This window comes from Rhinolophus sinicus, linkage group LG10, assembly GCF_036562045.2.
Source record: "Rhinolophus sinicus isolate RSC01 linkage group LG10, ASM3656204v1, whole genome shotgun sequence".
Taxonomy (NCBI): domain Eukaryota; kingdom Metazoa; phylum Chordata; class Mammalia; order Chiroptera; family Rhinolophidae; genus Rhinolophus; species Rhinolophus sinicus.
Window position 1 is genome coordinate 90,123,839 of NC_133759.1, and position 13,933 is coordinate 90,137,771.

General features: G+C 49.1%; 2 protein-coding genes across 3 annotated transcripts in view; one reads left to right on the forward strand and one right to left on the reverse strand.

Moving 5' to 3' along the window:
- SLC36A1 (solute carrier family 36 member 1) overlaps positions 1-13,933 on the forward strand; it is a 217,532-nt gene that overhangs the window by 66,078 nt on the left and 137,521 nt on the right. The gene's annotated exons all lie outside the window — the stretch shown is intronic.
- The window catches only part of FAT2 (FAT atypical cadherin 2), a 73,516-nt gene that overhangs the window by 16,323 nt on the left and 43,260 nt on the right, over positions 1-13,933 (reverse strand). Inside the window, exons 12-19 of the mRNA XM_019734294.2 lie at positions 13,278-13,431; positions 11,095-11,328; positions 9,440-9,823; positions 7,031-7,245; positions 5,911-6,048; positions 5,185-5,328; positions 4,683-4,880; positions 455-1,265 (exon numbers count right to left, since the gene is read on the reverse strand). Of these exons, the coding sequence (XP_019589853.2) occupies positions 455-1,265; positions 4,683-4,880; positions 5,185-5,328; positions 5,911-6,048; positions 7,031-7,245; positions 9,440-9,823; positions 11,095-11,328; positions 13,278-13,431 (2,278 nt within the window). The remainder of the gene's footprint in view (positions 1-454; positions 1,266-4,682; positions 4,881-5,184; positions 5,329-5,910; positions 6,049-7,030; positions 7,246-9,439; positions 9,824-11,094; positions 11,329-13,277; positions 13,432-13,933) is intronic.

A 13,933-nucleotide genomic window follows, 5' to 3' on the forward strand; every position in this document is an offset into this window, starting at 1 on the left:
ATAGTGGGTGTGTTAGTAATTCTTGTTTATCGCCCACTTTATCAGGCACTTTTCTAAGGACGCACTTGGTATTGGATACCCATTTAATCCCTACAACAGCCCAAAGGCACAGAGAAGTTTAATAATTTTCCTAAGATCATGTGGCTGGCAAGTGGCAGAGCTGAGACTGGAGCCCAGGCAGCTTGACTGATGCTGGTTGATAATCTTGGCCGTGACGCTGAACGGCCTCTTGTATTCTTACCGTTATTTTCAAAATTCCAAAAAGTGGCCAGGTTTCGGGTGCTCTTCTGTGCCTAGATTCTGTGAGCCCGCGCCCGCCCCGTGGTGGTCCCTGGCCGGTAGCCCTTCAAACCTCCCGCTAACTCCCTGCCGAGCCTCCCTGTGGTGTCCAGCCCTAGGGTCAGGCTGGCTGCGCCCACAGTGCTGGTTGCCCTGGGGAAGGCCCATTTCTCACCGTTGCAGGAGCAGTTTCTCTCCAGGCGGTGCCGCGGGGTTAGGATGCTGAGCCTGGCGGTGCTGTACGTGGGCCCGACCCTGGGGCCCAGGTGCACTGTCTCTTGGCAGAGCTGACCTTGGCAGCTTGGCCCATGGCAGGGCACCACAGGCATAGCTGACCTCATCTGAATTCCCATCGAGTGCTCCATCTCCTTGGCTGAGCGAGTGATGATGGTTGCCAGCTCCTGCATCTTGTGGAAGGTTCTGGAATGCCCCTCAAAGACCAGGAGCACATCCACCCCAGCCATGGCCTCTGTAGGCTGCAGGCTGGCCAGGTGGATGTTGGCTCGTTTGATGTCCAGCTTATTGCTGAGGAACCTCTGTAGGTTCCGCCAGTGATCGCTCACCAGCTCCTCTGGGGTGAGCTGATGGAAGCTCATCCACAGGCTCTGCTGCAGAGCCTCCCGCCCCACGTGCCACACATGGACGTGGACCCCAGCACTGGTTGTGAAGGTCCCATCGCTGACTGTGACGTTGAAAGTGTAGCGGCCACGAGGCAGTCCCTGGGCGGCGATAATCGTGCCATCGGACGCACCCACTGAGAAGAGCTTCCCCAGGGTCCCTTCTGCTGCCAGGCTGTAGGTCAGTGTGTCCTGCGGGTCTCCGTCTGTCGCATGGATTTTGCCCACCAGGCCGCCCTGGAACTCCTCCTCCCCGACGGTGATGAAGACCTCCAGTGGGAGGGCGGAGGGTGGGTAATGGCTCTGCTCTGTGACATGAACTCTGACCGACGTGGAAGATGAGAGGGGAGGGACGCCGCTGTCTGACACCTGTGGGCATGACAAGCACGGCATTACCACAGGGTTGAGCTATCTGTGGCCCAGAGTTGGCCTCCCTCCTTGGGGAGCCATGTATCTCTGCTTGAAGGCAGGCTTAGCATGTCGTCACTTTTGAGAAAGGAAATAATAACCCCAAAAGCACTGAAGGTTTTGTGGAGGGAATTACCACGTGGTAAAACTTCACTCCATTTCCTCATTTTCCATCTCTCTGAGCCTCTCCCTAAATCCCTCCAGCTAAACGATCAGGCCTCCTTCCTCTTGAACTTCTCCCTTGCCTTAAGTGAGTCATCGAATGTCTCTTAGTGATTCCAATGTGTGTCCTATGTGGCCCCTATCAGCCTAAGGAGGTTCTCTTTGGGATTTCCCTGTAGCCTGTCAGTGGACTCAGGGTGGGGGCAGGCATTTCTTCTTTAACTCAGCCAACAAAGATTTATTGGGTGCTTTCCACGGGCCAGGCCCTGGGCTAGGATTGGGAGACAAGAGACAATAAATACGTTGCTAAATAAACCAGAGAATGTCAGCCTTGAATCAAGTGCTATGGCGGAAATAATCGGCGTGATGTGACAGAGAGATCTGAGGAGTGACAGACTTAACTTAGACCAGTTAAGGTGGGAGGGAGGGCCTCTGTGAGGAGAGGACCCTTGAGCTGAGTCCTGAGGGATGTGAAGACGTGAGGACAAGAGGTGACAGAGGGATCAGCCTGCAGGTGGGAAAGCATGTGCTGCGCTCAACATAACAGGAAGGGGCCACTGTTTCTGGAGGGGGGGGCAGGGCTGAGGGCCGGAGGTGATGGAGAGGGAAGCAGGGACTCTGTCACTGATGGGCTGAGGAGCCCCAGGCTGCATTTCATGTCACAGCCATGAAAAGCCGTTGGAGGTTTTAAGCAAGGCAGTGACGTGACCTCATTGAAACAAGGAACAGAATGTAAATAAAACATTCATTTCCCTTTTACATTTTACCAAGCTGTCCCTGCAACTTGCTGCTCAGACTTAGCAAGGACGAGGCTTTGCTTTCTCTCCTCTGTGACGTTATCACTTTCCTAGCTGTCCACAGGGTCTCCACAACTTTCCTGGCAGCAATATCTTGTTCACCTGCATCCCAATGCTTGGAGTGGGTAAGCAAGGTGTCAAATTACAGCTACTGCTGGGAATTGTGCAGAAACACTGATGAAATATCAATGGGAACAACAATAATGAATACTACTACTAAGTATAATGTGTAACTAACATTAGCTGCGTACAAACTGTGTGCTGTAAACGCTTTAAATGCATGATCATTGTTTGTCCTTATGAGATAGGTACCATGAAGTCTCCTATTTTACAAAAGATATATATAACTGCGGCTCAAAGAGGTCAAGTAGCTTGCCCAAGGTCATACAGCAGGTAAGGCCAGAGCAGAATCTGAACCTGTGTCCATAGTCTGTTTCTTTGCTGGCTTATAGTACCTCCCAGTGAATGGAAGTGGAAATGCAGGACAAGTTAAAGAAATGCTGATGATATCAATAGTTGCTGATTGTCGGGGCCAGGATACAGAAGTCAGGAAGCTGTTCTCTCTCTCTCTCTCTCTCTCTCTCTCTCTCTCTCTCTCTCTCTCTCTCTCTCTCAGCAATCACATCCATGCCCTTGGTGTTGAAGACCCTCTACATTAGCCCACACCTGTCCTCTGGGCTGCAGACTCCCTCCCACTCTCACCTGCCTATTGCACACCTCCACTGAGATGTCTCATGGACACCTGAAAGGTAACTTGTGCAAAACGGAGCCTTCCTTTTACCCCGTGGACCTGTCCTTCTTCCACCCGCACCGTCTTCCCAGTCTCATAAACGGCCCAATCCCCCCGGTTTTCATTAGAGCCAGGAACCTGGGAATCATCCCCGATCCTTCTCTTTTCTCTCTCCCCATATCCAATTCATCACTAGCTTGTGTTTATTTTCATGTAAAACTTGTCCCAAATCTATCCACTTCTTGCATCTTCAGCATCACTGCAAGGTCTCAGTGACTACCTCCAGTTTGGATGACTTCTCTGTTATTCCTCAACCACTCTTGCCCCCTCCCTTCACTCTCTAGAGATTCAAAACGGAGTCTTCTGGGACACAAGAAGGGTTACTTCCCTGCCTGAAACCCTTAAACCACTTCTCATTGCACTTAGATTCGAATCTAAAAGGATTACCCAGGCTTAGAATTAGGATGACGCTACTTCCTGGCTCGCCCAGGCCAGTCTTGATTGTTACCTGTTGTGGATCAATTATCAGCTATTAACTATTTTTAGTGTCTCTGTCACTCTCAAGAGCATCACAGTTTGGACTTCAGATAATACAGCCACTGAAGCTCTGAGGCCTCCACGATCGGCCCATCCCATCGCTTCAGCCTTATTCCCACCACTGCTCACTGTGCTCTGGCCCTGTTTGCCTCATCTCAGATCACTTCAAACTCTTTCCCAGCTTCAGCCTTTGGCTCGTCTTGTTCTTCCTGCCTGTGATACTCTCCTGCTCATTTTTCACATGGTTGGCTCCTTGGGTCTCCGCTCAAAATACCCCCTCTTCATGAGGGCAGCCGCCCGCTGAATATATATCTCCCCGGTGCCTTCTGAGCCCCTTGTCACTTTCTTTCTTCATCTACCTATTGTTTATCTCCGTAATTAGAATAAAAAACCAACGAGGACAGCAACCGTCCCCTTCTTTCCCTCCGCTGTATTACTAGAAGCCAGCATACGGCTCGGCATATGCTAAGTGCTCAACAAATATTTGTTGAAAGACTGAATGAGTGAATGAGTGACTAGCTGGCTGGCTGAATGGATAAATACATCATCCTGAGCCCAGAGAAGTTCACAGACTAGCAGGGTTCACTAGAGTTGGTATTTAGGAAAGGGATTTGGGGGCAGGGAGATGAAATGAGGGAGAAATGTTTGACCACCATCTTGGCCACTTTTATTGGGCAATTCTCATACAACTCCTAACCATACCACCATAATCTCCTACGTATGTATATCTGTTCTCTTATTTGACCCCACACCAGTTCTCTGGGGTAAGCCTTTAACGAGACCTGAGGTTCAAAGAGCTATCCTGACCCAACTCAAGGAGTTAGAGCCAGGGTGCTCTGCCTGGGTTCTGGGGTCAGAGTGCTTGGTTTAAAGCAACCCACCTCTGCCACTTACTAGTAGTATTACTTTGAGCCAGTCACTTAACCTCTGTGTGCCTCAGGTATCACATCTGTAAAGGAGGGGGTGATAACTGTACCTGCCCTAAAGCGTGCTGTGAGGATTTCATGCAACGACACGTTTATCACTCAGCCCACTGCCTGGCACATAGTAAGGGCTCTGTGCATTTGTTTCTAATAACAGACATACCTAGTGCTATCGCCTGCACATTTGCTGTCCCCATGGTTACCACTGGTGGCCCAACACAACTCTCACCTGGATCTGAAGCTGATACCATTCCTGGGCTCTCCTGCTCAGGCCCATGGCGGTCACCAGCCATCCCTCTGGGGTCACTCGGAAGGCAGAGCCATCGTTCCCCTTGGTGATTTGAAATGAGTAGGGGGGGCCATTCTCTGGGGAGTCTGGGTCACTCAGGACCAGCTGCAGGACTTTGCTGCCGATGGGGGAGTTCTCCTGAGACCGAGAGTGACAGGAAATCAAAGAGCACAATGAGACCCAGTTCTTCCCCTCAATTCTTTCTGGATCCCCTTCTCTGGGGGGAGTCCTCGGCACGCTGGCTGCTCCCAGGCCTGCCTTCACTTTGAGCTGGCATTCACTCTTTCTACCCACCTGTGAGTTATGGTTGGCTTTGTGAGGCTAGACCAGCGCAAGGTCATGGCCACCCTTCAGGTGGACTGAGACCAGTGGTGAGCAGCCTCCGCCAGGAGGGAAATGAACGGAGGATGGGTTCATGATACCTTGGGAAGCGCATGCGTACCTGGACAGAGGTGCTGTAATTGAGCTGGAAGAATCTCGGTGGGTTATCATTGACGTCAATCACGCGGACAGTGACATCTGTGTCATCATGCAGGGGAGGCTGCCCGCTGTCTGTGGCTCGGAGCCTCAGGGAATAGCTAGAAGTCTACAGCAAGATGGCAGTGGAGAGTTAGCAGTGAGACCCCTCCATTCTGCCCCCGATCATCTCTAATGTTTTCAGAAAAATAAGACGGAGACAGTTCCCTGTGCCCGCCCCCACTGTCCAACCATAGCATGTTTAGGGCCCAGGTTCTGGAGTTCAGAAATAGGTTTGATTTCCAATTCAACCGCTGATAAGCAAAGTGAGACCTTGGCAAAGTGACTACACTTCTGTGAGGATGACATCGGACCCACCTCTGAGGATTATTTTAAAGCCCAAGCGGCATCATGTAGCAAAGTTCCTGGCGCCAGAGCAGGTACTCAACAAATGGTCACTCATTGTAATGATCTAACGACCCTGGGTCAATAGTGAAAAGCTGGCCTGAGCTCCTCCGTGGGACGGTAAGGCTCACTCAGTCCCTCTCCTGCCTCTGGCCTCACAGGCCACAGAGAAAAGAAGTTGGAGAGACTGAGGGCAGGTGTGGAGAAGGGTCAGGATGGGGCATTGACAACAGTCCATCCTCTGGACCTGCGGTGGGGCTGGGTTCTGCTCTGATGAGCTCTGACTGGCCCCTCCCACATGACTCACCTGCTCCCAATCCAGGGCCTTGGCCACCTGTAGCTCTCCCTTCTTGGGGTGAATGTAGAAGTGCCCGAGCTGGTTCCCTCCTACCAGGCTGTAGGTGATGTCGCTGTTTAGGGGTCCATCTTTATCAGTAGCTGACAACTGCAACGGAGGGGGTTATGGTTGTGAATGGACAAGCAAGAGGGACCAGAAAGGAATCTTGGCCCTCGGGAAGGCAGGGGGCACAAACATGTCCCCACCCCAGTGAGGGGCCCACTGTCATCCATGCCAAAGGAATCTCTTCATTTATATCCTAGGATGGACTTGAGCATGCCATGGTTTATTCATTTATCCATCTGTTCATTCATTTACTCTCTGACTCATACTTACAGGATGTTAGGTCCTGTGCTAGGAGGTGAGGAATGTGGCAAAATGAATATGCCCACAGGAAGCTTAACCTCTAATTTTATAGATAATTCTATTGTGGCAGCAAAGTATGATCCGCTTTATGGGAGCACAGGAAACACAATGATAAATTCCAGCTGGGGAGATTAGAAAAGGATTCATGAAGCCTTGCAGGATAAGGAGGGCTTCTGGGAGGGGAGCCCTCATTCCAGGCAGAGGAAACACTGTGAGCCCAGAGGTGTGCAAGTCCAGAGAATGTCCGGGAAAAAGCACATCTTCCTGTGTGGTTGGAGCATAGGGTGCATGTCAGGCAGTGGAGGGAGATGAGACTGGAAGGCAGAATGGAAATGGGCATACAGAGTTTCCCTCCATCCAATTGGGAGCAATTGCATGTTTAAATGCAGAGGTACTGTTCAGTGTCCCCTCTGCCCTCCCCTCCCACACTGACACTCCATGTCATGCATTGTGACCAGTCCCTTCCCAGGCTTTGGAGCCTCTAGCAATCTTCTGGGGCCTCTCCCACGCCCCATTCTATCGATACTTGATCTAGATCTTACGAAATATGTGCTGAGACATTTTGTCATGAGAGACAGTTTGGCTGAGTAGCTACAAGTCAGAGTCAAATCTATAACATATTAATTGATAAACTCATCCATGCGCATAAATGACTGGGGGAGGGGGAGATAAGAATCCAACCCGGAGTCCTTGCCCCCCAAAGGGAAAAACTGCAGATTCTTACTGTGAGCACAACTTTCCCCACGACGGCATTCTCTAAGACCTGCGTGCTGTACTGAGCCTGGGGGAAGCTGGGCCGGTGTTCGTTGGTATCAGTGATGTTGATCACGATTGTGGTCATATCACTGAGGGAGGAAGAACCTTTCCGGCTGCACTCGATGGACAGGTAGTACTTGGGGCTTGTCTCGAAGTCCAGGCTCCTGTTGATGTACAGGATCCCTGAAGAAACAAGAACATTGTTTCTTGATGGGAACATTGAGGCAGTTGGAACCACAAAGGCAGAGGGCTAGAGGGTCTTGAGCAAAACTCCACAAGAAGCAGCTCAATAGTGCTGGAAGTGATTGATCTCCTCCATCATCTCCTTTACCTCTTCCATCATCTGTTCCATCATCTGTTCCATCATCTCCTTTATCTCCTCCATCATCTCCTCCTCCATCTTTCTCATTATTTATTCTCCCCCATTACTTTCCTCTCCCCCTCTATCTCCTCTCATTTTCCTTATTCTCATTCTCAACAGCAGTGTTTCCCTCATTTATATCTGTAATAGTTCATTGAAACTTATTTAAATTTGTAGTATTTAAGTCTATGTCATATAGATCAATCATAACTGTGGAGCAGGAAAAAGTGATTCCCATTTTATAGGTGGGTCATCTTATGCTCCCAACAGCTAAGTGACCTGCCCAAGCTCACTCTGCTAGTAAATGACAGAAGTTAGATTGTAAAGAGTTTTATAATATCCAAAGTTGTTTGACAAATTGTTAAAGCATAGATTTATTATTCTGAAAACTGGAAAAGAAAAAACAAAGGTTTTTACTACCATTCCTGGGTAACCAACTAGTTAATGGTGGAAAACTCTTCTTCATAAAAGAATTCCAGTTAGTAGCTGCATGAGGAATGATAGGATTAGAAAATCACCCCTTTGCAGCTCCAAATGAAATAATACATCTGGGAAATAATCATCAAAGGCTGGTAAAACCAGTAGAAGAAGAACTAATGAAGAACTCAATACTGGATGAATCAGGCTGACAACTTTGAGCCCACCAACAATCTTAAGCTCAGAGAAAAGAACTAACCAACCTTCCGACATAGTGCAAAGGAGAGCCCAGCATCGTCTACAAAGTGTTGTTGCCAAAAATTGAGCGTGAATCTAATCAAGGTCTTTGATCCAAATGTCATTTATAAGACACATAGGGGCTAGAGGGATATCTTATAGGACCTCATAAAGATACAGCCAGCCAATCCAAAATATAAACATTTCTCCCCAACACATGACCCAAGTTTTTCATTAAATAAATGGCAGGGGAAAATAAAGAGGAAGAGGAAAACGTTAGAGATTAAAAAAGACGTAAGATGTTGCATCTAAACCAAATGCAGTATGTAGTTATTTTGGGGATATTGACAGACAAACCAACTTCAAAAAGACATTTTAAGATAACCTGAAAAATTACCTGAGTGGGTATTAGACAAGATTAAGGACTTATTATCTTTTGGATGTGATAATGGTTTTGTGGTTGTGTTTATAAAAGGAGTCCTTATCATTTAGAGATACACACTGAAGTATTTCTAGATAATATGATATATCTGGGATTTGCTTTAAAATAACTCAGCGATGGGTGGGTGTGGGAGCGTGACAGGTAAAGATGAAGCCAGGCTGGTCTGTGTTGATAATTCCTGAAGCTGGGTGCTGGGAACAGGTAGTTTCTATTGTTCTCTCTATTTTTTTCTATGTTTAAATTCTCCATAATACAAACTTGACAAAAAAGAAGACGGCTGCTTTATGAGGTAGAGAGCATGAGTGTAGGGGTGCTTTGTGGTGACTCCGCAGGGGACATGGTCTAACTGGGGAGCCCCTGGGGCCCTCCATGAGGTTCTGTGAGTCTGACTTAGACTCTTCTGGGGGGGGTGGGGGGGAGGAAGAAAAGAGAAGGTTTCCTAGTGCTCTCCCTCTCTCCATTAGAATAAGGGTAAATTCAGGGGTGCCAGGATATTTGGGGAGTGCTCTAGGGAGAAGTAGGCAGCCTGTCTTGGGCTGCTGTAAGCCCCACCTTCTAGTAAGTGCTTCTACCTCTGCAGCCAAGGATGGAGGGTGGCCTCAGCCTGCTACGGCTGGATCTGAGTGGAGACCTTGAAGCTGCAAACTGTGGGAGGAGAGTGAGTTGCCGCGGGCCTTGGGTGGGGTCTTGGATGGTGCAATAAGAGTGGTTCCCACCTAAGCTGGCCCCAGGGTGCAGAAAGGACTTTGGACCTGGAGAGATGCACAGTGAAGAAAGGGCCCAAAGAGGTGGGCCCGGGAGGGCCTTCGCGGGGCAGATAGACACACCCCGTAAGTGAGCAGCCCCAAGTTCCTCAAGACCCTGTGTGTCCCTGTGCGCGCCCATACGGGAACAGGGAGCTGCCTCAGGCAGTGTCTCACCTGTGCGGCTATCCAGGCGGAACCGCCCCTGCTCGTTGCCACTGACCACGCGGTAGCCGGTCTTCTCGGCGCCCGGGCGCGTGAGGGTGGCCAGCTGCAGCACCTCTGTGCCAAGTGGGGCGTCCTCGGGCACCTGCACGCTGTGCTCGGTGTTCAGGAACACGGGCAGGTAGTCTTCCAGGCCCACCACAGAGACCGTGACGGTGCCCAGCGTGGACAGCGGGAGTGGGGTGCCCAGGTCAGAGGCGCGGACGGTGAGCTGCAGTGCCTCCTGCGGCCTGACCCGCAGCGGCTTCTCCAGCCGAATCACGCCTGTGGTGGCCTCGATGGAAAAGTGGCCTTCCGCAGAGTCCGTCAGAGAGTAAACTACCTGGGCATTGGCGCCTGTGGGAGAGACCCAGGGCGTTTGGAGGGTTAATGGTAAACTGGGGCAAGGTCAGAGGATGTGTCCTGGAAGGGAGGCGGGATTGGAGACCCATGATTGGAGACACCAGGGCTCCCCAGCCCAGAAGGGAGGGTTGGGGCTGGAGCACATAGTTACCACCTCCCAGTTTCTGAAGGGCCGCGGTGGGCGAGGGTCTAGGAGATCTGTGTGGCTGTAGGGGGCAAGGCCAGGACTGGTGGCTGTCCCCTCCAAATAGGCAGCACTTGATAATTATCGGAGGTGCCATGGAAGGAAGGGGCTGCCTCGGGTGTGGGGAGCTCCCGGTCCTAGAGGTGAGCAAGCACTGGCTTCCTGAGCATTCACAGGGCCTGGTAGTCATTTCATGCTTTTGCACGGACTGCCTGTCCTCCCTGGAACCCCTGCGTCTCTCCAAAACCTCTCAGTGTTCATTGCCAGGCTAAACACACTTCCTCTAGAAAGGCTTAAATGTGCTCTGCTGGGGTCAAACACAGCAGGCAGTTTGGATGCCACTTTCATCATCATCATCATCGTCATATCCTCTGTTATCTGGCTACTTTGACCAGGGGCATTTCTTACCCTACCTCAATTATAAAATTTGACTCAAGAAAATTGGACACACACACACACACACACACAACATATACATATGGTGTGTGTGTGTGTACATACAGATATATGTAAAACCACAATGAAATAATGATACCAGAAGATATCATTGGTATAACATGGAACAAATACTCCTGGAGGAATCCAATTTGCCTTATGAATTTTAAAAGGAAAAGAATGAACCCTAATGAAAATGATGTCATTAAAATAAAAATGTAAACTACTGAAAATGATTCCACTTCGTTGTATAGAAGATTGATCAAGGCACGTAATAGACTAGATGGAGTTTGTGCCCAAAATTCCTTTCTTGTGGCAAGTTAATCAGAGTTGAGCAATTCTGATTGGTGTATTTCAGATTAACTGTTTGTATCCAAAATGTCCTTGAGCTTAAAAGGCAGAATTGAAAGGGCTCCAGGTCTAAGTGGCAGTGAGAAACAACGAGGCGGAAATGCCCTAGATAGGCCTCAACACATGGCCAAAATCCTTTGTCACATAGCACGTAGGTAGGTAGTTTGTGGACAGCCCTTTTCCACTTATGTCTGTAGACTCAGCAAGGAGGCCCAGTCCTCACCAGTCCCAGAGCCAAACCCTTGCCCAGGGTGACCGTGGGAGCAAATAGCTTCCAGTCAATCCTTGTTCTCACCTTGGTCGGGATCTCGGGCCAGTACCACTGCCACGGGGGTCTTCACCGTGGTGTTGTCGAAGACAGCCACAGCCCAGTGGCTGGGGAAGAACCGGGGGGCGTTGTCATTCACGTCCTCCACGTGGAGGGTCACGTCTGCCTGGCAAGACTGGCCGCCTCCGTCCGTTGCCTTGGCAACAAGGCTGTACACATCCTTCTTCTCTCGGTCTAGGGCTGTGAGTGTGGTCAGCTCCCCTGGCCGGAGAAATGACAATCGGTGAGCTTTCCTCCCTGAGGGACGTGACCCCAGCACGTACCTTCTAGATATCTATGCCAGCCACACATTTGTCCCCGAGAAAAGCAGTCTGTCCTGTGTACATACATATGGTTAGGACAGCGGCTCAGCCTGTGTTCTCCGCCCCTCCCCCCCGCCTCGCTCACCTCCCTCATCCTCCCCAACACACGCCAGCACCGCATCACCAATGTGAGATCCACACCAACAAACTCCAAAGAGGCACAACATTTTTAAAGGGCTATTAGGCAATTTCTAACAACACACAAAATATGTTTACCCTGTGGCCCACAATTTCACTTCTAGGACTACATCCAATAGTATAATCAACCCAATAAAGATATTCTCTTTAACAGCATTATTTATAATTATTATTATAAACAGCATTGTTTATAATAAATAGCAACACACTGAAAATATCCTATAGGTTTTTTTAAAAAGGACTGGTTAAATATATTATGATTTAGCCATACAGTAAAATACTGTACAACCAAAAGGAATTATGACAGAGCTTTATGTACTGCCTTGCTAATTTCTCCAAGATGTTATTCTGTGAACAAAAGCAAGTCACAAAATAGTATTCTATATAGAGATTTTGGAGATGCATGGAAAACTGGTCTGATAGAATATACACTAAGAATGCTTACTTTTTTGGGGGGGGGCTGGTTATTATTTCTGCGTGCTATACAACTACACTGTTTGAATTTTTGTACAATGAGCATGTATTATTTCCATATTCAGAAAAACCACCCATTTTTTTAAGACCTCACTAATCCTCATGCAGCTAAACAAACAGGAGCAGAGAGAGATCAGGTAACCCCTCTGGGGTGACTCAGCATGCTCATGGGGGGGGCAGGAAGGACAATGTCGTGTCCTGTCTATCCAGCTTCCTGGGACACCACTGTCATCTGCCCCCTCCCTGCTCAGGAATCTCCAAGGCTCCTGGTTCCGAGCCAAGCTGGCAGCTCGCCTCCCGTGAGAGGGGCTTTTCCTGCTGCTCATCCCCACACCCTCCCCTACAGCGGCAGGACAGGGATTCCACCTCTGGGGGCTACTCTTCCAAAGGAAGCAAACCCACCCTGTCTTCTCCACCAGACTCTCACAGCCCAACCGCTCCCAGGTATTCACGGTCTATCCTGCAGGGCTCAATGCTTCCCACTCATGCATTGTCCCCTAACTAATGACAATGACAATGGCAACCACATCTATTGAACGCGTGTGATGTGCCAGACCTGGGCTAGGCTTCCACAAACTTCATCTCTGATCCTCACAACAATACTATGAAGTTGTATCCCCAGCCTGCAGCACACACATCTTGAGATCCTATCTTTAACCTTGATCTCACCTGCCTACATCCTTCAATGGATCTAAAGGAGGGATTTGGTCCCCCTGACCTGAGAGTCTCATCCTTTGCTCTCTCTCCTCCCCTTCTGTGCACCAGTTTTGGGCCCTCCGTCAGCTCCTGATATGCACGCTCTTTTCCAAAACAAGGTCCTTGTAGAGATTCTCCTTCTGCCTTGAATGTTTGTTCCTACTACTTTACTACTCATTTATTCCATGGCTAACTCCTGTATGTCCTCAAGTCTCACAGAAAATGGCCTTTCTTCAGAGCGGTTTTACTTAATCCCACTCACAAGCCTACATCAAATTTTCCCATCAAAACTCCCCTTTAAAGCTCTGCATTTTTTTCTTAACTCAGCACATCTTATTAGTCTGTTGATTATGTCCCCAGCATCTAGTGCAATACTCAGCTCATAGTGCCAGTATGTTTGCTGAGTGGATGGATGGATGGATGGATGGATGGATGGATGGATGGATGACACGTGAAGTCCTGTTTCTTTCCCCATAGTACTAGGCACTTGGTAGTCAGTAAATAAGTTCTTGGCTCAATCCTGCAGCTCAGGAAACCCACCTGTATGAGGATCTAGCTTAAATTCATCGGCTCCCGGACCATGCAGAGAATACGTGATCTGAGCATTGGTATCAGAGTCCACGTCTGTTGCAGAAACTTTCAAAATGAAGTGTCCTGGAGAGATATCTTCATTGACTTTGCCAGTATAGAGAAGCTGGAGATGGAAGACAAAGAAGAGGGAAGTTGTGGGAGATACACATAGATCTAGACAGAGGCAAAGTGACAGAGAGAGGGAAACAGAAGCAGAGAGAGAGACTGGAGAGGAGAGATGGACACACAACACACACACACACACACCAGGGGAAATTTAGGGTTAAATTATATGAGGCCCTTAGCGAAGTATCCCTTATCAAAAATGTAACTGCCCGGTCTGCATGTTTGTGAATACATATAACCTGGAGGAGTGTATCTATATTGGTCTGTATGACCCATGCAAATGTGGGCATATATGAGCACGGGGGCAGTGTGGGTGTGTCTGGGGGCAGGTCTTTATGGCCGTATTTGATAATAATAATCCATGTTGACAAGCTGAGCCATAGAGGGCATTTCCCATTGGTCATGGCAGACTGTGTTTGGAGAAGAAGTTAACTTACTTCCGGGTATGTTTTGTAGAGAAATGGTCTTTTGTAGGGAGTATAGGGGGAGAGATAGGGATC